General features: G+C 35.8%; 1 protein-coding gene across 1 annotated transcript in view; it reads left to right on the forward strand.

Moving 5' to 3' along the window:
* The first annotated feature begins 814 nt into the window (after nt 1-814).
* Nucleotides 815-25,337, forward strand: part of LOC113494847 — a 47,833-nt gene continuing 23,310 nt past the window's right edge. Inside the window, exon 1 of the mRNA XM_026873349.1 lies at nt 815-1,716. Coding sequence (XP_026729150.1) covers nt 1,700-1,716 — 17 coding nt within the window. The 5' untranslated portion in view covers nt 815-1,699. The remainder of the gene's footprint in view (nt 1,717-25,337) is intronic.

Here is a 25,337-nt window from a genome sequence, read left to right on the forward strand (position 1 = left end):
GTTTAAGACAGCTAACATTCACCTGGACGTCAAACCTAAATATTTAGTGAATTCAGGCAGATTAAAAAAAGTGAAAGAACCTCACTCCTCACGACCGGCTGTATAATTTAACATCCATGGCCGAAAAATGTTTTTTTATGCTCTGTTACCGAGCTGACAGATATCAACAGATTTCACTCATCGCTTCCATGTAAACAGCCACATCACCAAACACTTACATCTTCTTGCACAACGTTATATCCTATGAATTTTTATGAGACTGCAATTTATATAATTATGGCAAGTAGTTATTACTGCATTTCTAGACCGATTTTGAAAATAAAAGTAAATGTGCACTTTCGTTGTTAAAGTGGGCGTACTTAAAGTATCAAGAATGTGTGCTAATGCACTTATAATGGTGTAATTATAACATTTGGTATAAAAGCTATCTATTTATTCATGACCCTCTAATTTAGTATAATTCGGATAAATTGCCGGACAATTCAATGATGGCTGGCGATTGTTTTTGTTATGTTTCGTCGATTTGATGTGTAAACAAATTGTTTGATTGTGATGTTGCTGTGATTCTAGGCCGATATTTATAAGGAAGAATGGTGGATACATTTCCTGGTCTGAAAATGTTTTTTTTTTTCAGATAAGCGTTTTCGAGTCATCGAGTCGTTGAGTCATTGATAAAAAATAGCGATTCTAAGTTGTCAACACCAAATTATATTGTAGCTAGACGACAATCACAATCTCGTTCTATAATCTGCATCAAATTTTGCAGCATATAGTTTTGGAGGAATTCACAACTTTAAATTAATTTTAAGGAAATTCATCAGATTCACGTTTAGAAAACTGTTTGGAATTTCAGCTTGTCTTGTTCTAAGTCACCTAGGTAATCATTTAGTCCTGTCATCGAGTCGTAAATAATAAACTGACGCAAGCTGTCAACAGCTCCAGTTGATTAATTGGTGATAATTACTGTAAATGAAATCTTGAAATAACACCCGTTCCCACTCATAAAACTGCTCTACTCTTAAAACGTAAACAAAAACAACCGCGTAACTGTGTATGTCTGATTACAATATGAATCTAATAACATTAAGCAATATAAATAAATAGCGACCATAAACAACTCAGGCGTAAGAACAATGATAATGTGCGTGCCGCTTAAGACAAAATGATATAAATTAATGACACTATGGCGTATCGCTAACGGGACACGCATGCAACCAACAGGTGACCGTCGCCGAATCGTAAATAAATCTTAATTAGCTAAAGCGAGTCTACTTTACTGCCTATCATTTAACTGTAATTATCCTGATATTTTAATTGCTTAGGCCTAGCTTGCGGAGGCACTAAATCACATCCTCATGGTCGCTCTTCAAATGAGCATTAGGTGCTTGAAGCGATGATTGACAGATGTCGGGAGGGTGGCGCGGTGTCGCGGATAGTCGCGACGGCGGCGCTTCAGACGTTAAGCAAAATGTATTGTCGAAAATGCACCGGTGTGCATGCATGCAACCTGCTGTCACGTCGCAAGTTCAAGAGCAGGCACGCGCCTCGGCAGCGAGCAGAAACGCCGCAGCTTTGGCACGGAGCGCACGCCGCCGCCGCTACACGTCACTCGCGGTTCACGGTCGCATCGCGATACGCACGAGTGTTGGGAAAATAATCAACTAAAAATATCAAAGTGTTTTTTTCACGTGAAGCAACGATGCGGAACTTTTTACGGTAAGTTACCCTGTTTAGCTTATTATATTATTATAATTCGCAGTATTTATACCCCTGACCGAGGGTTATTGCCGGTAATCGCACTCAGCCGGCAAAGTTTTAATACGAAGATTCAGCGAGCATTAATTTTTATGCACCAAGTTTATCGGTAGGAAAGAATAAAATGTTTTAAACCACAGAACTAAGTAAAATTTATTAGTGCCCCATAAATAACAAGTGTAGGTTATACGAAAGCTGTTTTTAAAACTAAAAAAATCAATACGTATGACTGGGTTATTACATGTGTTAAATACGAACCTCATGGCCAGCTTTAGCCACCCCATGCAAAAACAATGGAATGCAAGAGATTTCACACGGAGATAAAAATCCTTGCGAACAGTCTGCAATATACACTCGAGGTAATAAACGATGGATAATATTAACAGAATTTTTATACTTGTACTGAGTAGTATAAATTATTAACTGAATGTTTTATGGTCAGTCGTAAACGTTTCAATAGAACTTGAAAATTAAATACTTATCGTGACCAAGTTAATAGGTTCCTACAACAAAACCTATTGAAAAGAAAATATCAAACCTTTTTGTTGTGGGATTAATATATTCGAAGGCTTAAGGAGTGAGACATTCCTCTTTTCTTTAATTTATAAAGACACTCATGCCAAGTCAACCAAGTTGATTAAATACTTTTAAGTAAAGTACAACTTTCTTAAATAGGTACTTCAAAAACATATCGACTAAGACTTAGTAACAGAAACCCTTTACGCATAGACAAACTCAAACATCCTGTGAGCTTCACCATTATTTGCCTATTTACAGAAAACAATGACCTCATTCACAAAGGTCAAGTTTTTCACGGCGACCAGTAACCATTTTTTTAGTATGATAACTCTACCTTTACCTAGATTAAAAAAGATTAAAATAAAGTGATACGTAAGATACCTAACAAATACTTAAGTATAGAAAAACATTTGATTTTATTGATTGTTTGTTTTTTTTTTGCTGAATTTCACTTTTCGTAAAATGATTAAAAAAAATAACTACACATACATAACTTTCAACAGTTGTCATTTATGTTAGAAAATATAATACTGCCATATACAATTTTGCGACATATTAAAATTCTGCCGGTTTATAAAATGGACCTATTCTAGCGGTTTTTTCTGCATAAAGGTTGTACCTACGTTTTTATATCAAGTTATTTACTTACTACCTAATTTAAAACTTTGAACCCTACCAAGAAGCAACATCAAAGTAACAAATATTTAATCGAAACTACCTGAGAAGTAAACATAAATAAATTAATTGATCAATAATGCGTTTATTAACCCTAATATCGGCTAAGCTACAAGATTATCACTTAAATGTTAATCGATTCCTATATGTATCTAGGCGATCAAGCGACTTGCGGACAAGACCAGGGGTCCTACCACTGTATCTTAAACTAACACTAATAAAGTTGTGGAAGAGAGACGCCGCTCTACAATTTATAGTACCTTCTCGCTTCGACAGCGTTTTTTAAAGATACGATGGTAGGTTCCTGACTTCCATTTATCAAAGAGCACTGGCAATAATTACGCGTCCAGTTGATTTACTAACTAGCGCCGTAATATATTCTGGCCCTTAATCATCGCGAATAATGAAATATTAATTTTATACTCGGCCCCCTAACGCACTCGAGTACTCGATGCGTCCGAGATGTTATCGAGCCCAGATCCTTCTCACAATACTAATTTAAAAAGTTGCGCGCGTGCACTGTAATTAGAAAATTATTTCACACGCGTTTTCGATAATTATTACTTTGTAAGCTTTATTGCATGGTCTTCGTTGTTTTGTATTCGGATGATGGCTTATTTATAGAGGATGTTATAAAAATATGCAACTGAGAAGCCCCTTTTATGGCTCTGGCTATCGTAAGGATTTTAGTACGATAACCTGATAAACGCTCATTTGCGGTTGATATTTTAAGTTGATAGCTTCCTTTTTAATTCCGATAGTAATGTCATTTTTTTAAATTCTGTAACACAGAATCCAGTCTCCAGTGTTTAATCAAAGTGTTTGCTATCTTCCGGGGTAACAATTATTAGGACATTTTTAACCATTTTTTTCTCTTTCGCTTATGGAGCAATTGTCCAATTGTACCAGTTCATATACATATAAGAATGCTTTACAAGCAGTAATATACAACAAAAAGAAACAGTTACATCTTGACAAACAACATATCACCTACAAATTTAATATCAATTCGACAGCCCAAGTTACATCGCAAGACTCTACAATTCTAGGCGACACCCTCGAGACTAATAGGCTAATAATTTTGCACGTGACTGTACAAACAAAACAGCAACCCGGTTAGTTATGTGGTCGTGGTTACACTAACTGGTTGTCGCTACACATTACTTACCGCGTTATGTTAAGGGCTTGACTTAACGGCTCTACATACTTACATACTGACTTCAGATTGCTCTACATTTTATACATAAGAATTGATTGATTTAGTTTTGTTGGTTTAGAGTTTAATAATATACATAATTTAACTTGTGCAAGTTTCCCGATAGTGAGCAATTTCCTATAATGGAAGTGGAAATAACCCAATTTGAACGGCTTGCCATTTTTAGATTAAATTCCAGTTTAATTTTTAAAGCACATCGAATTATACGGTGTCTATGTAGTAATGAAAAGTTGATCCAAAACTACTAATAAAAACCGTTCAAACTAAGCCTTTTTAGTAGATTTTATAGTTAATTCAAAGAGTAAGTTAACTTTACCACTTTCTATGCAAACGAGCTTTAGTTGAACTTTTAAGTCTAAATATTGCAAAATCCAGTACGCACTAAACACTGTTAAACAAAAAAATCATTTATCAAAATTTACGAATTTGCTTTTCATAAGCAGCCATGACCGCTTGAGGCATAGATTGAATTTTCTCGCATTCCAATCCTAAAAAACTTTCATAATGTAAGTAAAAAAAGCCAGTATCGTACCGTTACTAAGATATACCAGCAAAAAGGTCCAAAAATTTGTTATACAAATATAAAATCTATTGCGACAAAAAAGTATCGTAACAAAAAGTTTTAACTATTTCAATAAGTTTGCTGTTTCAATTTGCGTGAGTGATTTTACATGCTATTGAATGGTACGGAATAAAGTTCTTTTTGCATGTTACACATGAATAATTGTTATAGTTATGCATGAATAGTCATATAAATTTTGAGGCAATTTTGGCAATTATCTTCACATATAAATATTTACATTACGCACAACACATGACGCTGACCTCTTCTCGTAGGCGGTGGTAGTACCTATTCAGGCACTTTCCAGTTGTCTTACTGAAGCGATTCGGAAAATCCCGAAATGTAATCGGCTAACTCAACTAGCCGACCTCTTTACAAAAGTCATATCGGCTAATCGGTCATCGTCCTATCATTACTAATTATATCGTTAGCTGTTAGCTGCATAGAAAGTCTAATAATTTTAAAGAATCCTGTCGTTAGATCAAAGTGTTTGTTTTTAAACACAAACGCAATTAAGCTTAAACGTTGATTACTAAAGTTAATTAGGTAGACGTCAACCGTATGTAAATCCTTCCCATAAACTGTCTTTTGCATAGTTTTTCCTGATATTTAGTACCAGGAGCTTACATAAACTTTAATGATGTTTATTTGACCTCTAGGTAAGTAATTACATACCAGACTTTGGTAAGTCAGGTTGTTAGAAGATATCCTCTTTAGAGTTAAAGATATTAAACAATCTTTTTTAAATAAATGCCTCCCCCATTAAAAAAAATCTTGTGGCTTGACGGGTGTAACAAACATTCAAGTATCATGCAAAAAGTCACCTAGACTCGGGTCAAGTATTTGTGGATCGCACAAATGCTAGTTATACGCAGGGATCGAACCAGCGAAACTTTTGCCGTGGTGACCTCAACCACTCGGCTATCCGTCAAATATTCATCACACATACTTGAAATTCTTACCCTTCTAGCTCAGTCGGATCTGCATTAAAGTAGAGGCAGACTGGCAGACAACATTTCACCGACCCTTAAAAAATAACCAAGAATAAAACTTTTCTAACAAAACATTATGAGGAATGTCGACGGGTTCCGTCTATCTGATTTCAATAAATAACAGAACAATGCAAAACACAAAGGGTTTACTAGACTTTTATTCCTCCCGCCATTCCTTCAAAACATTTGTATGGAAATAATGTCTGTAAGTTTTTATTTGTATAATAGAGAAAGATTGTTTGCTTTTTACTTTTTTGTAAGCTTATTTGAATTTCGAAGATTATTGTTGCATTTATCTTATATGCAATTGTGTTTGTTCGGCTATTTAGTCGGCTCCGTTTCTAAATTATAACAATATTACTTAGGTATTTATTTAATTTTTCATTTCTCCCAATAATGTGTAATTTGACATTATATTTAAACGTAAGATCAAACATCACCAGTATTATGTCAATACACATTCTATTATGAGAGTGGTCACGAGTCACGATTAAACAAAACATTATACAAACATTGTTTTCTAAATTCTGCACGATTTTTATTAAACAAAGGATACCCAATTACCGCCAATTAAGCTGTTATTTAGTCAAAGAATTGATTAAACACTCTCCCGACAATGGTCTTTAAAACAGCAATTGAGCCAATATTTCTAAACTTTGATGTCGCCGACCGGTTGACATTTGAAGACGAAAATATCGTGTCAACAGATTTTTTTGTTTATTTAAGTAATGTTTGTGAAGGCCAGTGTTGCGTGTGGCCCGGGATTCCGCGAACCCCGGGATTGGTCGCGTGATACCGGGAACGGGACACGTGTAGACAAGGCGCGTCATTAATCGCACGCGAAAGTGTTTCCCGCCGATGCGCTACGGAGATAATGATATTGCACCGTCCATTTGGAGTTTGAGCCTTTAATGGCGGAGTTATTTTGTTAATTGAATTTTCTCACACTGGCACGAGGTATTTCATTATGGTGGGAACTTACTTACCAATATTGACAGGTATATGTTAGGATTAAATGCTTTCGTTCCGGAATTTGATTACCTTACGTGAATCACGAAGTAGATGAAATGGCTTACAATAAAATGGCGCTCAAGACCATTAAACAGAGGATTAATGCAGTATCCTGTAGAGGCAAGGCAGAAATGTACTTTAATTATGAATAACATTAGTCAGGTCAAGAATTTTTTTTTTGAAACACCAATTCAAACCAATAATATCGATGTCAAGTCAAATGGCAATCTGTTATAAAGTCCGCAGGATTTGCACGTCACTTACATGTTTAATATCACGGTATTGAATCCAATTATAGAAGAAACACTTGAGACATGATAGCCTACAGCTTACATGTGCTTTAATATGGGAGTTTTATGTTCATACAAATATTAGTCGTAAAGTTTGTGTTGTAAGTTGGAATGCATAATTTGTGGAATTATGACAAAGTAGAATCGTTAAGAAATGATATTTTGTTTTCTACAACTGGTATACGTTTTTTGTGCCCCGTTGGAAATGTTCATCATATTCGTCTTGGGCAAGGCGAAGGGGTGCTCGAACTCTTACCGGATCCAAAAGTGAACGCTTTCGCAGACTACCGCCAACCCATTTTTATTTTAAGGCGGGGGAACCTCGTATACACCCCTCCCTCGGGGGAGGAAATGGATAGTGTCACACTCTTACTGACTAAACCTGAACTGCTGTGCTACGTCATCCGCGTTTTTGTGTCGGTGTATGGCAATGCGTTGCAATCCTTCCTGACAAAATTAGTTCTAAAATAGGAACTGCAACGTTGTTATGAGGAGTAAGAGTGTTTTCCCCATCGCTTTTAAGCACCGCACGCGTCTTGCCTATGTATACCACAGAAGTATTCCCCAAGACTGCTGTCAGAGGCTAATTATGGTGACTGGAGGAGGGAAAATTGGTTTACCTGGATATATGCAAATTGCTGCTTCATCAAAAATCATTTGTGCTAAAACTAAAACTTCTTCGAACTGAAACCTAAAGGTTGTGATTTTCGGTTTTTGTTTGAATTTGTGATTATTTTTATGATTTTTGCACTAGTCATATTGTTCCAAGTACAATTCGAGGTTATTTTAAGGAAACTATGAGTAAGTTTAAACAAAGACTTCAGTCTACCTTATGTCGTTCTTAGAAATGCCTTTTGATATTTTTCTAGCTAACTATTTATGATTCTGTGTAAAAATGTACTAAAAAGATCATCCCACAGAATTTGAATTGATTATCATATCCTAACACCATTACAGTATAAACATCCATTTCAATATTTCCACTGCGATGAGGAATCATATCCACTGAGTTAATAATAATAAGTACTAAGTAAAGAGCTAGAATCAGATCACATAAACATCCCGAGGTTCATCTAGCACATAATGAATGAGAGGAAACGGATATAGCTACTCAACGACTACAACTTTGATTTATAATAATAATCTGCAACGGAGGACAGATAAATTGTTATGGAAACGGCGAGCAAGATGTTTTTAAAATCACGGATGAAGTAAAAATATTACGCTCATAATTTTCAATCGTTGGCAAAGACAGATTTATAATAATAACTTTTTTTAATCATCAATTGGAACCATCCTTTTTTCGTAGAAACTTCATCGACGTCACTTGACGTGACATTCACCATAGACAAGGAATCGAGGAGTAATAGACAAAGAAGACACTTGAATAGGCATGCAACTGTTTTCTTGGATACCACCTTCTAGCGTTTACATTTTATTTATAGGTATTTACTTTAGTTATATTTCTGGGAGCAAAATAAGTATAATAGTGTAAACGGAGATACACGTTACATTGAATTTATTTGTTCAGTAATCGTTGGTGAGACGGTAGTGTTTATGTTTTGTTTGCCAACCTTTTCATATATGGCATTGGTTGCGTTCTAGCTTACTGCCGTAGAGTTTAGAGTTTAGGACAAACGTGACAGCGCACGACACGGCGTAAATCGACGTGTCTTCCACAACTTCGATAATTGGTCAGAGGAGTAGAAAAACAAGGTTAAAGACTAGTCTTTGCTTATGGACTAAGATATGGAGAGGAAATAAATTATTGAATGTTCAACAGTCTTAAATAATTCCGTGTAAATTCATAGAAAGGAATTTGTATACACTAACAATGGCTGAATATGAAAGTCAATAAAATATGCAGAAAATTAGAAATACATCGATTACTGTTTGCAAGTATAACTTTCTTCAGATATTCTAAATATCAATTAAAACGAGGCTACACATTACACGACATAAATCCCGCGCAAAAACCGCCATACCAGTGTATCATGACCATAGACTATTCAAACAACTTGTACGCGGAAACGCAGAAACAAAAAACGCGCGCTTAATCTCTATGCGGCGTAATTATGACAATCTTACTGGCATGTAAATCAATATGGACGCTTTTTACTAGCCATCTCGTGTACAGCCGAATACGTTTTCCACGCGATTTTATCATAAACATTGTTTACACAACATCGTTTGGAAGATCTTTAAATAATATGTAAACTAGTGCATGTTTCGATGGCTATTAATCAAAATTTTATAACAGTCAGCCATTTTTTTTGCGTGCTTGCATTTTGCATGACACCAACTGTAGTTTACAATTCAAAGGTTTTCGTGTTTTTTTTTTGTGGAAATGCGTGCTGCGGTTTGTTATTCGGTTCACTTTTAAATAAATTCGAAAGTGATAAGATTTTATTTTATTTTGATTTTAAGACCAGGAAGATGAAAAAATTCATTGATTTTTTTATGTGTCAAATAAGTCGTCAACAGTTATTTTTCTCATAAATTTCCAGTATGTCCAATCATAGCAACAAAATTAGGCACATTCGTTGTCTAATTGACATGAAACATAGTTACAGCGGTTCTAGCCATTGTTACAATTTGAGAAGTTCCCATGGCTGTCCAAAGCACTGCACTTACGTTTACAATCTAGTAGCGTTAGTGTCAATTAACTTAATTATCTTCAGGATATATCGCCGGCTTCATTTGTTAGACAAGTTTCAAGCTTAGTCTTGTCCCACATAGCTTACAACGACAGCTGTAATTTTGTTGTTAGTGTTTTGTTATGGAGAGATGTTCTCCGTTGTGTTAATCTAAAAGTCTCTTTTGAAAACGTGAGAATCACTATCTGATTGCATTGCATTGCACCTTCTGCACTGTTTGAGCTAGATATTTTTGACTAAGCTCTAAATCTAGGCTCTACATATAGCTAGTATTCTATTTAATAGACATGGACATAGATATATGACAAAAAAATCTGTTTAGTCCGTCAGAAAGATTTCCGAAAAATATTGGACACGTATTTTTTCTTTTATTTCTTAAATAAAAAAATAAGGTGATACGGCGATTTAAAACTTTGTGTGACGTCACTTACCAGTACGCTTTTTACTAGCAAGTGATGTTTTAGCCCCCACTACCACATACCTTATTTAATTTACCTTATTTAATACTATACGATATTAATGTTAATGGATCCCCGAAGCCCCTTCTTCCCACCCACCTGACTACACGAGTCCCATTTCACATTCTGTCCCATTCTTGGTTCGCGTTCAACTATTCCGCTAGCGTGCTTCCGATCTTGTCAAATCTGCGCCGGCTGATCATTACAGCTTCTATCTTGACGTATCGCTTTATCTCAGCCAGCATCCGGACGAATGGCAGCTGATAGTCATTATCTCAAGTTATTAATTATTGACGGGATGCGATTTGGATTAGTCATGGTCTTTAAATCACGAGATCTCAGCTTTATCAGTATTGCAGCCCTACTATTAGGTTTAGAATAAGGAAATTTGAAAACGTGGAAGTGAGACAAAGCTATGCGCAGTGCAGCAGCCCCTCGCTTCTACAAGTCCAGTAGTGCTACTTCAAAAGCTCGTAGTACAGGCAGTGATAGATTTACGTAAGTCAAGTTTACGTTCATCGTAAACGGTTTACAAGTAGGTTATCGTGCACTTACTAAACCGTTGAATGTATCTGCATTTAATCGATGTTTTGAAGACCGGATCGTAGTGATTAACTTGATTAATGCAGCTAATGCGGAAATACGTGATTCGAATTAAGAAAATGTTAATATCCCTTTTGTTGGTACTGTTAAGTTGAGATACGTCGGGAAATGGACGTGATAACGAGTTAAAGTAATCATTTAGGTAAGTAATTTAAGCCTATAAATAGCCTCCCAAAATAAGAAGTATTTATATTTTATTTGACTTTGCGTTGAAAAATTCGCTCCAACGTATGAAGTGGCAAGGTTAAGTCACGATAATATAAAGAAATTGATTTTCCATAAAATTTGACGTTTCTTAGTCTGAAATGTCGCATGTCTATCTAATTTCAAGTGATATAATTAGTTGCGTGTCTCTAACAATACTTGAATGTAACTTGAAAGTACTTTAAGAATTGAAAAAGACAAAGGACATGTTTTCAAATATGACATCCACAACTTCCTCACCAGTTTTCTCAGACGAACATTAGTTTGTATAATGTAAAGAACCATTTTAAAACAAGTCTTTAATCATAAGGGATAGCTGATCTTAGGCCCACTAATGTGTCTAATTGAATCACTATAGACAGTGATGCATTACATGTCATTAAAGATCGTGAACACATTGAATATAGTAGATGGTATCGGAGGTAATCAGGCGCTTGAAATAGCTGGTGGTCATAATATTATCAAACATCCTACAACGTATTAGCTGGTTAGATCTTTTTTCTTTATAAAGTTATCTCGATATAAGTTACTACGTTACTTAACTCCGATCCGTTTTATTGAAACAGCGACAGCGTGCTATGTTGTGGAGTTTGTTGCGCCGTTTCTTCTTCACAGCTAGAGCACTTAGGAAGCGTTGAAGGGTGGGCGATACGGGGAGCTGTCTGTATATTTTGACATTCAATAAGTGCTACTTTGTAGCCTATTTTGAATAAATGGATTTAGATTTTTTTTAATTGATTTTTTTGATATATCTCAAGGGTCATTCTCTCCTCAAGTATTTAAAATTCTGCTAAAAATGATTTGTGGGCTACTAGCCATTTCTAATACACAATTATTATTTTTTGTGTCTTGCTCTTCCGTTCTATCGCTCACATACTTTATGAGAAACCTGACAAACACTACATACTTGCTTCCTTAACCAAAGTTTACATACATAATATTTTAAAGAGTTATTTTACTAGACTTTCATATTTTGTCTGCGGGTCATCCATGTTAAACGTATATGAATATACCCACAGGTACTAAATGCTATTAAACTACGAATAAATAGCTTCATAATGCTCGTTATGTGAGTGGAAATTAATTAAATGCTCTCTAGAGAGCTATAATTTAAGTTTGGTGGCTTAACGTACGATATTAACGATTGTACTGTTTCAACAGTAATAAAATTCTAGAATATCGATTAATTCTAGGTGCTTTCGTACGAAGTTAGTGTTAAATGTTGGAACGTTCACCTTCTTGTTTATTATCAAGTAGATTAAGCTACATTCCTGTCTAACTGTCTAGTGTTCAATTACTCGTGTTGAGAAACACTTCACGGTTTTGCAGCGAAATTTAACTAAGGTTCTATTTATGTTATAGAAAATTAGAAACAATAAGGTGAAGTCTTTGAACCACGTGATGTTTCCCGAGAGTTACCCGATATTATTGCTATAATTAATTTTGCTTAAGATATTCTGACATTTATCCAATTATCCAATTTATCAGTGTTTTCCAAACATGAAGTAATAATCTTAGATAGATTTTTAAATACAGGACCCCTCAATTTTTTCAATCGAAATAACCAAGAAACCAGATTAGACAAGACTACGCCAAAAACTAAAATACATTCCATAATTGTATCTCAAACGCAAACACAATTTCTATCTAGGACCACCGCTTACCGTAAAACTTTGTCTGTGTGGAAGAGAGATGAAGCTACTCGCCATGTAGAGCGCCATCTCAGTCTCCCAATGACAACAGATCTACATTATTACCTGAAAGTTTTAGTTTCAGTCGCAAGACGTTTTCGAGACAGCCCCTGTCGGCGCAAGATATAATATTAATTACAATTACTGCGAAGCCTTGATACCAAGTTGACATCGTCTCGAAATATCTTAAGACGAAGACTGAATCTTTAATTGGAGGGAAATTCTTGGCTTTGTCTACGGGGGAGTCTAGAAGTTCAATACTGAAGGTTAATTATTGCGATTCGAATAACTTTGTCTTAGAGTAAAAGATAAGTTTTGTTAATAATAGTTAGTGTGTGGATATTGACCCCTTGCCAATGCTAATGCTAAGCATAAGAAGGCAACTGAAAACTTGACAAATTGTTGGTCCTGAGTTTTTTTTTACTCGTGCATATAACATAAACATATATTTTCCTTCGTATTATACAATATACCTAGAAGTAGGATTCAAACAGTAGTGGACATACTCGTTCCGAATTCAAATAATGCAAATGGCGGTAATTAGAAGAATGCCTTGAATATGGAAGTCCGTCGCCATCGCTTTGACGTGGCTCGTTCGTGGCAAACGGTTCATTCTACGCCACGATTGAATCTGTTTGACCCATAAACTGAATGACCCATGGAGTGACGGGCGTGGGAGCTAAACTATTGTGACTACTCCATATTTGTGCACCAGAAACTGTAACAAAATTGAGATGAAATTTGAAACTGTAACAAGTTGAAAAGGGATTATAAGTTTAGAGTTCTGCTTAGTTATACGCTTTCGAATATTTGCTATAGAGTTCCATTTACGGACACAGAAGTAGGAAAATGCTGATTGTATATTAGCAAGTTTCAGAAATTGCTGGAAAAGCTCTATCCGGTGTGTTGTCCATGGCTACGCTAGCTCTCTTTACGTGTTTACAATAACTTGACAAAAAAGACGTGACTAGGGGTTGACTCTTAATACTTATAATTATGTAATTAACCTCCTTGGGAAATTTAAATTATCGTATTATTGTTTCAGTACACACGACAATAAACTTTAGTATTTAAGTACATCGTAAAGTAATAGGTACAACTACTTCTCACATTCTAAACAAACTGGTAGTGTTTTACGTGACACACATAACTTATTTGTAGTAAACACACTGACAAATGAGTAACGGACTTCTAAAATTGGGAGAAAATGAATCATAACATGACCCCCGCATGTGTACAGTTTTAGGAAAGTTTGACAACTAGGTTTGTTTTTTTATTTGTTTTTTTTTTGCTGGCCAGTGTTATTTGCCAATGTTAATTACTCGACATAGTTAACACAATACTACGCATTCGATTTTCTATATTCGGTTTTTGAAAACTGACATTAAGACCCTTTTTGAAAAAGTTGACTGGCTTTTCACAGAAAGCTATTTATTTACAGCCAGGGTGGTCAGACTAAGAAAATTTTACGTCTGGGAAACTCAAAATTAGTATTTTTTCTAATATTAAACTCATCTAAGAAAGGTATTTGCTAGTAATACTTAATACTATTGCGGTTTATGATTTTTTACAGTAATTTCCCACACAACTGAACAAAGCAATATTTTTTATAGTAATATATTGTAACGGGTCTAAACTGTAGAACTAGATATTTACAAGTTTGTAATGGATGTTAGAAATAAGTGCTAGTTGTATGATTCACGGATCATCGCGTTTCTAATTTATTGCTCCTACTAAAGATCACAGTATTTACTTCTTTGTAACCTCATTCTTATACTAATTAAACATGGCAACGAAGATTCATAGAACTGTACGTGTATTGTACGTGAGTAGGAACCCACTCAATGTATGCTTTACTATGGCTATTTTCTTCTTAAATTGCCGCAGGAGGAGTATGAAAATTCTCTATGCCATGTTTAGTACCTTTCATTGTTCTTAAACCACCCGTTGAACATGTGTCTTATGGTTACTTTTGTGCAAAATCAAAATGAGTAACAACATGAGTGACTATCGTAAACATTGATGACGTATGTTCACTCATTTGACGCCCGACGCATCCCACATTAATACAAATTCCTGCGAAACGAAGTTCTATTACCGTGCAAATACCGCGAATCGCCTTCCTCCTTTCAAAACACGTTTTATCCACTTAGCACTTTCCCACCATCTTATTTTCTTGAGAATCGATTTGGATGGCCGCTAAAGATGCGTACTGCCGTTGTTTTCTGTAAAGAGGACTCAAGTGTTTGCACGGGTCATCTCAACGACCTGGCCTGGTTATGAAGTGATACTTGATCATCTGTTGTGATAGAGATGGCGATATCTCCCTGTAGAGCTCCGTCCTTCTCTAACAGTGGAATAATTGTGTTTCTTTTTTGATAGGCCTCCAGATCGTGGTCGTAACAAACAAAACGAACTTGTATACCAATTCACACGCCTATTATACATGTTTTTTTAACAATGAGAGATAAAATACAAATGATGTGATTAAAAATAATAACATACTCACTTCAATAAAAACTAATTTGTTGAATGTTTTAAAATCATTTGTAAATTGGGCTTGTCTGAATATGAACTGTTAATGAGAACTGGTGCAATGAACCGCTAATATTAGTAGATAGGCACTCAATTTAGTTTACCTACTTCAAAACAAAACAATTTTATTATGGAAATAGATTTGAAAAAACCTTTCATAAAATTAACAGGGGTATCAACAAACTTTACTTTAAAGATCCCAAGTATTAATATTCTTTCGACTAATTCCAGGAATCCGTAGCCGTAATCTCGAATTGAACTCATATCCGCCATAACACATACATGTACAAGATAGAAACTCTTTATACCAGCCTCGGGAATGCGTGTTAACATATAACTCCGACCGGCTTCTCCAACTAAGGGAGCACAGTCACCAGTCAAGACTACCTACAGTACCTACCTACCTCATAACTTTATTGATCTTATCTCTAACAACAACTTTTTCCCATTTTATTGATAAGGATAGAAATTTAAATTAATCCTTCCTTATTGAACAGGCACTTAAGCACCATATAGGCGTCAAAAACTGATTTTATTGCGATAAAATTACAATAAAAACATATCATAACGATGTTTCCTAAGAACACTCCAAGAAATTGAATACACCATTAGTTTCCTCGTACAGAATCTAGTTAAATCTATTATATCTAGTTGTCATTTGTACAAATGAAGCAAGAAAATGTCCGCATTAATGTTGAATAAAACTAAGTTTTGATGCAAATGTTCTCCACTGTATCATCTGTGGGCAACTCTGCTGGTTATAAAAAGATAACTTGAGATTAAAAGTCGGATTCTTGCTTCCTAGGGCTGAACGTATACGGCTGCCAATGTTCATAAGAATAAGGTTTGTGGTTTTTTTTCCAATGTTTATATCTCTCATCTCTCATCTAAAAACGTGGTTGGTTGGCTTCCTAGTAGAAAAATAAAAAATACGCCGAAAAGAAAAGCTCTTTTCTGCTATTGGCAAAAGTAGGGATGCCTAGCCCTTCCAATCATGAAAGAATCGCCGAAAAAGACGAGGCTTCTCACTGAATGGTTTTAAGTAGAAATGAATTCTGAATTCTGAAAATTTATATGTATGTATCTTGTTACACGGTTTACCTGCACGCATGTGGCAACCCTGAAGCCGCGTATGTAAATATACATATTTTATAATGTTTTATACGATTGCAAGTCGTTTTGTCGTTAGTTATAAGTCGACTAGCACACTTATAGCGCTGTTGCGCCGATTAATAGTCATTTTATTTCAGGTCTACAAAACTCTAAAACATAAGTACTAAAAGTCAATAACAATATTATACAAGCTTATACATGCAAGTCTTTTCAGTAACTGACTCCACGCATAAGTACGAAATGGTCCATAAAACTCAAAAAGTTCTATAACAGTTTTTCAGCTTGTATTCTGTCTACTAAGTTTAGTGGCAAAACTCCAGTCTAAAGCATAACTTCACTTATTGGTGGATAAAATAAAGCTAATGCGTGAATTGAACAGATTAATTATAGTCAAGCCTAATTAGTGTTTTTGTTGCTAATTGTTTCGATTAAGTCCGAAAAGTTTAAGTATTTTAAATTAGTAATTCAAACCCAGAAATGTTGGTACGCTTCACCGTTGATTACAATCAGATGAAGCAGTCAAAATATGCGCGCAAGCTAACTGCGAAAACAACTTAAAAACAGAATGCATCGAGGTGCCCAACTGTACGGTAGGCTAACACTGCGTTATTTTGACGCATTGACACAACATATCTTGTGTTGCCTTACTTACTGGCTGGCAGTTTGATGATAAATACGATTTAATCGCTTACGTGTGAACAGATACCGTATCGCTCGCTAAGTATAAATCCCGATACCTTTGATTGCAATCACTGCTGCAGTCACTTTCCCTTGTCAAAGCTTCAGTTATCAAAGATTGAGAAACGGAATTGAAAACATTATTACAAGCGGTAAAAGGCCGGGCATCAATTATTTCACTTTGTAACTACTCAAAACGTTTCCAAACTCTATTAATTGATCATTCTCTTGACCGCAATCTATAAATCAACTTCAAAATATGGACAAACCAATGCACCTACAGTTCTGACAGCCAATTACAGTGCCCTATCATAACAAGTTCACTATCAAAATCTCATTGAGGAAACATCTTAGCGGGATTCCGGACAGGCCCTTTTAAGGCAAACCGGCCAAAACCGGTTCTAAACAAATCCGCTACGCAACAAAAAACGGCCTTGACGTCCAGAAGTTCATTCGCGATGCAAATGGATCTCACATCACATAAAATCGTACAAAAAGCTACCTTACCGTATTTGAATTAGGGGTCCCGTGAATTACGGTAGTGATGGTCGGCCGGGATCGATCAGTAACGGTATCAGCAAAAACTCGATTGTCCTTTCATGGGTTCCGTGTATCACAGATTTATGAGGCTTTCTCGGTCAGCTTTCCTTTTCATGCTGCTAGTATCGGGGTATCGGTGTTTGTCCCAGTTCTATCGATTATCGGATTATATCACGGTTGCGAGCTTTGGTTGTTTCTTTAATTGGTCTTTAAAGAAGACACACGCGCTTGTTGGTGGAATGCAGGAAGGTTGTTTGGCATACTTCTGGGATTTTTGTTATATTTTCTCCAACATTTTACATGATTCAGCCAACTGTACGCGTCCCGTTATGATGCGTGTTTTTACTACACTGGGTCATTATAGTGATTGTAAATTAACAAAATCTTTCACGCTTGTCTGTTAGTATACAAAAAGTTGACAGCTTTAGATTGATTCCATTCTGTTTCATTACAAGCTTTTCTCTCTTGGTAATGGTCTAATTTCCTTATAATTCTCTAACCAGCCGGTGGACACATGCAAAACCTGAGGACTGGTCATTACCATGAGTTTCCTGGTAAGAACAAAACATTTTCCCTGTTGTACGATTGGAATCTCAGTAATAATATAAATATAAAAATATGTGAGTGTGTTTTTGTATGTATGTTTGTTACCTCTGGATGGCCAAAGAAATTTTTTATTTAGGCAGCTGACATCTTGGAATAACACATGGGCTTTCATCCGACATCTTTAAAAGAGGGTTAAGTTTTCGCAGCCTTAACCGACATCAAGGCGGGAAAGTCGGGAGCACCAGCAAATTGTAAATAAAGATACATTCCAGGCTTGTCCGCATCATGATCTCTTTTCTGGTTCTTTTAAACAAAAAAAGATCAAAATAATCATAAACGAAAATTAAAAAATCATTTTGCCGCCTACTGCATATAAAATAACATCAAAACAAGACTGCTTTCAAATAAATACTCCTTCATTCATAACAACTACTCGGTAGACAAAAAACCAACCGTGCAGAGGTTTGTGGGGCACCATGATCGATTCAAACATAAAATCGATTAGTTCTAATGGATTCGAATGAAATAGAACGTGAAATATATCTACCTGTCTGTTTATTTGTTGAACAAATACCAAATTAGAAGCTCACTTTAATTGATATATCTGATGTGTATTCAAATCGATTTGAATGTTGTTTTGTAGAATCGAATCCTTTCGTGTCGCATCAATCTATGTTCAAATAGTTTTTTGTCGTCTGATGGAAATTGCTTTGAGTGATATATTTGTGTCAAGAAGCTAATGACCGTATCAGTGGCTGGTTTTTGATTTTATGCATTCGATTTTTGTTATCGATTTATTCAAATTCGCTAAAAGGATAAATAAGTTTTATGTACATTTGGTTTTTATTTATGTTGTGTAAAATGGGTTGACAGTTATTAAAACTGTTAGTTAAAAAGCCAAAAAATGTATTGAAAAAACTGGCACTGTTTTGTATACCTATTGATATATTTTGCATGCAAACTGACGGTAAAGTTATAGGCTTACACGGCAAGATGATGTTTATATGATGAAAAAGATTAGTAAACCTTATTTCTTTGAGGAAGTCCACCTTTAAAGTCGAGTTAAACTCGGGTGTTGACAGCTCTATCGAAACCTAGATCTCCATAATAATCTGAGAAAGAATATCGGATCGCGTCAGGGGCTCACCGTCCCACGGATGTTACGAGTCAACTGAGAAATAACGGCATATTTATCACTACAAATAATATATAATAACTGCCTATACTGTTAATTGTAGATTCTTATACAATGGAAGGACCAAGATAGCATTTGTTTCTTGTAAGCATGGCAAAAATAAAGAAAGAAAGTTCATTAAATTAGAAAAATAATACACGGTCATAACGGAATATGTAGGTAAAGTCCTCGATAATGAAGTGAAGCTAACTAAAAGGTGTGTCCAAAGAGGTTTTACTTCAATATTACTTATCTAGACGATGCTACCGGGATTGCTAATTATATGGCCTTGGTCTACTTAGTCAGGAATCTATAATATCGAGCAGAAAAACTAGTCAGTAGTCAACATTTGAATTGGTACGTAGCCTTAAGACACTCTGGAGACCTACAACTAAAGATAGAGATGCTGCTCTACTCCGAATGGCGTGCCATCTCTTTTCCACGTCTGCAATAGTCCTACTTCAAGAGGTGGTGGTACACCCCTTCGATCCGGGATCATAGGTTACACATTAACTCGCAATTTACAGTAGTCTTAGTTCCTAACTAGGAAACGACAGAAGCACAAAACGTACCTCTCCTTAAACCCATATATCAATTACAATTTAATTGAACGAAATAATATCCCTCTAACATGCAATAATTACGGAATAGGATATGCAATAAAGGTCTTATTACAATAACTGTTTAGTGTTTCGTGAGAACATTCTAGGCATCTCAAATATATTAACAGACCACTTGACGTGACGCGATTGCCGTCGCATATAAAATTGTTTGAAATCCGCAAACGTAAAACCTCTTTCGTTCAGTCTTTAAATCAGACAGATAAGATCTCAGTTTAAATTGTTCTAAAGAAAACAGACACGTTTGTTTGGTACCAAATGTCTGTAACAAAAATTTTAATGAATTGCAATAAAATCGTAAAAATTGAAATAGTTCCATTGAGAGCTATATTATTACTGATTGTTTTAAAGAATGATTTGTTAGTAGAAACAGTTTTTATCGCACGATCAGCGAGCCATTGAAAGCCGCGGGCAAACGCTAGCCTATAATAAAATGGCTCGCTGCGTTCATTAGTATGTCCGTACATCGATCCCTATCGTTGTCGTGAATCCTAATGTCGGTTTAAAAATCAATTCTCACATAGTTCATGGTTCCACGAGCATTACCCTGGGTCGCTCGCAAATGTTCGTACATTTTACGCATGGATTTGAAGGACAACATGTATACAATGTATACCGATGTATCCTTTTTTCTCTCCTGCTTTCTGTGAAGACAAGATGGAATATGAATCTCTGACTTTTTATTTACTGTTTTCTATCCATATGATCGTTTTTCTTGGGCATGTCAAACTTAAGTTCTACAGTAAGAATCGATGGTATCATTGTAGAGTCCGAACTAGAGCAGTCCTGGGTCCAATGCTGGGCATCTATGGCGGACTTGTAGGTAAAAACAAAAGACACATGAATTCCGTTTGAACTTCGCATAGTCATTTGCAGATATCCTCCATCACGTATTCGTATATTCGTGCGAATGTGTTGCCGGTAATATAAAAGATGTTTAGATTTATTGGCGAAGCTCATACATAACTTCGCGGACAGTAATGGCGGAATTCTTAGGAACTCCAGTTTAGCATAACTTAGAAATAGTGCGCGTTTTGTATGGGAATTTGAATGGGTCTTGACGCAGCTGGTCGGACTGGTGGCGCCGATTCCTGCGACTTACAACTTGGTTGGACCTTATGAATACTAATAGCAGATACCTATCTATAGATGTTTTGTTAAATATACACTAAAAGATGGACGGTTAGCGGTTAACAGTTAGGTAAAATAATGCCATTAAAAATGAGATGCGGATGGCATTTCGTCTATGCCCTATACTTTCAACGTACAGGGCAACTTGGTCATGCTTTTCATCAAATTTTTTTTCTATAGTCCAGACCAGATCGCTTAATTTAACCCTACATCTCAATAAAATAGGAGTCTTGCTTTTTTCTTATAAGATCGTAATTAGGTTATTGGCCACTTAAGTCCAGTCTTAGCGTGAGAAACAATCTAGGTACAAGGCTCTAGTACCTAGACTACCTAGTCTTGCAAAAAGCTAAATAGAACAAGTTAGATTCTTCAGAAGCCGCGCCTCGTGTTTGTTTTGTAGTTATTGAGTCATTAGATTTGTAAGCCTAACCTACCGCTACGTCTTTAAAGTCAGATTGTTGCGGGTGTCGGAGAGAGATGGCGCACTACACAGCGTAAAGCCATCTCTTTTCCACAATTACAGGCGGTGGCAGGCCCTTTGCTCGGTAAACCGCTTTTTAGCATCACTTTAAGTTCATGTGTAGTAAAGTGGGTTTTATTGGCTGTAGTTATTTCTTACATAGTTCTGTAATGCTGGATAAAACACAAATAAGGCATGATTGGCTACTGGTCTAGCGTTTGAGTACTAACATTATATTCCCATCGATATATTATTATGTTTATTTTCAACGTTTGTTTTTCAATATCCTTCTTTTACTATTTTGTATCTGACTACCAACATAGTGAGTTTATTTTTTCGCTGTTAAGGCGACATTAAAAACTTTGATGTTGAACAGTTTATTATTAACCTTGATAAACGCTCAAAGGTATGAACATCAATTTTAGATTCGGAAACTGACTTTGAACAGTTATTTTTACCTACTATCTCGGGCTAAGCTTTGAACAGTTATTTTTAACTTTCGGGTTAAGAAGCGGGTAGTACCAGACTATAAAAACCTGAACCGCTGGACTACATCCTCCGCGCTTTAGTTTGCTTTTGTATAATGTGACTTTAACCTGCCATCTCTTTAATACATTTCATCGATTTCTATAACTCCCCAACATGTGTAGATACCTGACAGGAAGATAGACAAGTCCAAAAACTCAATGTTCTGCAGAAAACAGTAGGTGAATACGAGATCCTTATCGCAGCCATTACAGTAAAGATTGTTATCAGATACTTGGACACTTGTATCATAGTAAAGTGTACGGAATTACTGTGAACTGCTCAGCGGTAACACTTAAACCTGGGTAGCGAGCTAGGTCAAGTATCTGATACCACTGCCATTTAATCTGCAGCGGGAATACGTATTATCAAATGGCAATTTGCAATATTGAAGCTCTATATTTTTTAGTGGCTTATATCAAAACCCATAGCAGGGAAAAACGCCTTTTAATCTCTTTCTGTTTTTTTTTAATCTGGGCAATGGTTTTCGTTTATCTTGACTGTTTTGGTTGGGTGTTGGCAATGATTGTTATTTTTTTTGCTAGCGATTAGACCTACTTTAGATAGCGATTTGCTGTCGTTTTGCTTCTGCAAGACATGTAATACCGTTCTTGTTATGTTCGATACTATAACTTCACACACGTAGTTACGGAATCTTATCTTAGTTTTACTGTCTTGTAATGTCGTTTAGACACTAAACCAAATTATACCACAATAAAACGGCTTGTAGGCGTCGCTGCGCATGCGACGGCCAAATGGTTATTGGTAACATTGCGCTGCGCACACGCACATTATATTGCCGGCTAGCATAGAGTAGGCGACTTCCGTGTTCCGATATTTTGAGAAGTTTGATAATAAATACCTTATGATTGTTAATAACCGGCCAAGCGCTTATTGAACACGACTAGCTAGTAAACGTGTTTATGGATAGTTCTGATAAATAGGCTTTTTTCACACCGCTGAATATATGTCGCAAAACAAACAACAAAAAACGTACATATAAAATAATCGAATAAATACTTTATCGAGTTGTGCTCATAACAATTCAAATATTGTTTGCTTCGTGTTTGTGTAACAGTACATGCTACTCACATACCGAGACGTACCACACACGATACACATACAAACTATTTCGTGCAAACTCCAACTTTTAGAAAACTAAACTAGTCTGTTATAAACTTGTAAATCGAACCCCTTGAGAAAGTCAACGAGGCAGAATGGAGTGTTGTCTGTGCGTAGAAAAACAAAGTTGAGTGACCACACGAGTAGGGGCAGCGGTCGTCGTGGGCGCGACCCCGGGGTGCTACTGGTTACAATAAAAAAATAAATTGGAGCTTAGAAATAATATTACCTATATACCTAAGGTTGTACCATATTTACAAGTTCTTTTATAACAATTTGTAAACCTATTCCGGAGGTTGTTCATTGCGGTTCGTTTCGTTGTTCGTCAATATATGATTTTAAGAACGTTCTTGCTAAAAACGCTCAATACCCGTACAATTCTTGAAAATACATTAAACTGAGTCAGATTTGCAAAAAGGAAGCCGAATTATAAAGAAGGAGCTAGAAAGGCAGGTGAAATGAGTGACAGATTTAGAACTAACAAAAAATGAGATTAGTTTGAACTAAATGACCTTAGAACGCCGATGTTTGCTATCGGCTGAATGCATAAATGCATTTCTAACACTAGTTTCAATTAAAAAAAACTCAACGTGAGTGAAAGTATAATCGAAAAAACCTAGATCGTTACATAAAGTTGACAAATTTTAGATTAAAGAGATCCAAATTACATAAAATAGATGTCGAGACTTAACAAAATAACGCAAAACTGAAAGATTTGGGTTTAAGAATTCAAAATATCTAAAGAAACTCAGTCAAATCAGTTACAAATTATTATCAAACTTCAATTTCGCAATTTCAAAGTTGCGCCTTACTGGCGGATTCTCTTATCAGAATAAAAAAATAACATTCTTTGCAAACAAATTTTGAAAATGGAAGCCTCGTGGCTAAACCCTATGTATATTAAATGGCAGTGGCATGTCTCGCCGGCCAGTGCAGAGGGCAAATAAGATCGATTTCACGAGCCAACTTTTTACCGATTAGAATAAAAGCAAAGTAAAACAGTTCGGCATTGCTACTCAATGTCGCTTTTCACTTTTTCATTTGTTCATTTTTAAAAGTTCCATTACCTCAAATCGACTTGTTGTGTTTGGAACTGAGATGTAAACAAACGGTTTGGTGTTTTCTTACGTTTTTTTTATAGTGTTCAGCTAAGAACGTTCTAGTCGTCGATGATTTTTAAACTACTTGGTGAGTGTATGATAAATTCATGATTGTTAAGTTTTTTATATATGTTTTAACATATGCAGTATAACGTTATTCTTGTAATTACCCCTTAGGTCTTGTCATTGTTACATGTCATTGCAGTTTTCAAGAAAACTTGCTTTTCCAAGTCGCTAAAAATAGCCCCATCTTCTGAATATTTGAAAATGGTGTGGGTAGACGTCAGTCTTTTAAATCACCATTTAATTTAAAACCAATCGGCAAGAGCATCGATAACGATCAAACGGATCATAGATTTGCTCGATACATATATTCATAAGCAGCGAAAGCTATCCAGCTACCGAACTAGTTGATCTAGTTTCAAATCGATTACGCTTAATCGATTTAATTGTGTATAAAACCGGACTCGGTACGCGTCTAAATTATATACATACGATCCAAATGAAGCAATTAAGTGATTGCAAATTAAAAGAAAAAAGTTTGGTGTCTTGTAGATTTTATCTTTGCACGTAATTAGACGGCGAAGTGCGGAAGCATGACAACTCGGTCAGGAGACTGGCAGTTATTTATGTTTATGGTTAATTAACGTCAACCAAGATCCGAAAATTTATTGTGTGTCAAATCTTCATATACCGTAGCAATCTAGTTGGGAGGACATCTGTGCTCACTATAAGTTGAGCAAATGTTTAAGTGAGACGATTATTCGCGTAGTGTAATGGCCTCTCGCTTCCTCTACGATGACAATATCGCTTTAAAGGCTCATACTAGAGGCAAATTTACTATTCAATGCTGATTTTACAGTCTATTAGCACTATATCACTATCAGACATTAATTTCCATATTCAATCGAAACCAGTCACCTTTAGACATTAAACATTAACTTAAGTGAAGATTTCAGCTGAATCCAATGGTTAAGGAAATGCGGCCAACCCAACAACTGTAACTGCAGACTTTATTTTTTTCGCGAACATAGTAATCATATGGGAATAGTAAAAGTCATTGCTACTACGACATCTATTTGTAGTAATAATCCATTAGAGACCGGACGCTCGATACGTGCAAGTGTTACTTATTAATTACCTCATCCGACATCGGTCCT

Source organism: Trichoplusia ni, chromosome 6 (genome assembly GCF_003590095.1).
Source record: "Trichoplusia ni isolate ovarian cell line Hi5 chromosome 6, tn1, whole genome shotgun sequence".
NCBI classification, from domain to species: domain Eukaryota; kingdom Metazoa; phylum Arthropoda; class Insecta; order Lepidoptera; family Noctuidae; genus Trichoplusia; species Trichoplusia ni.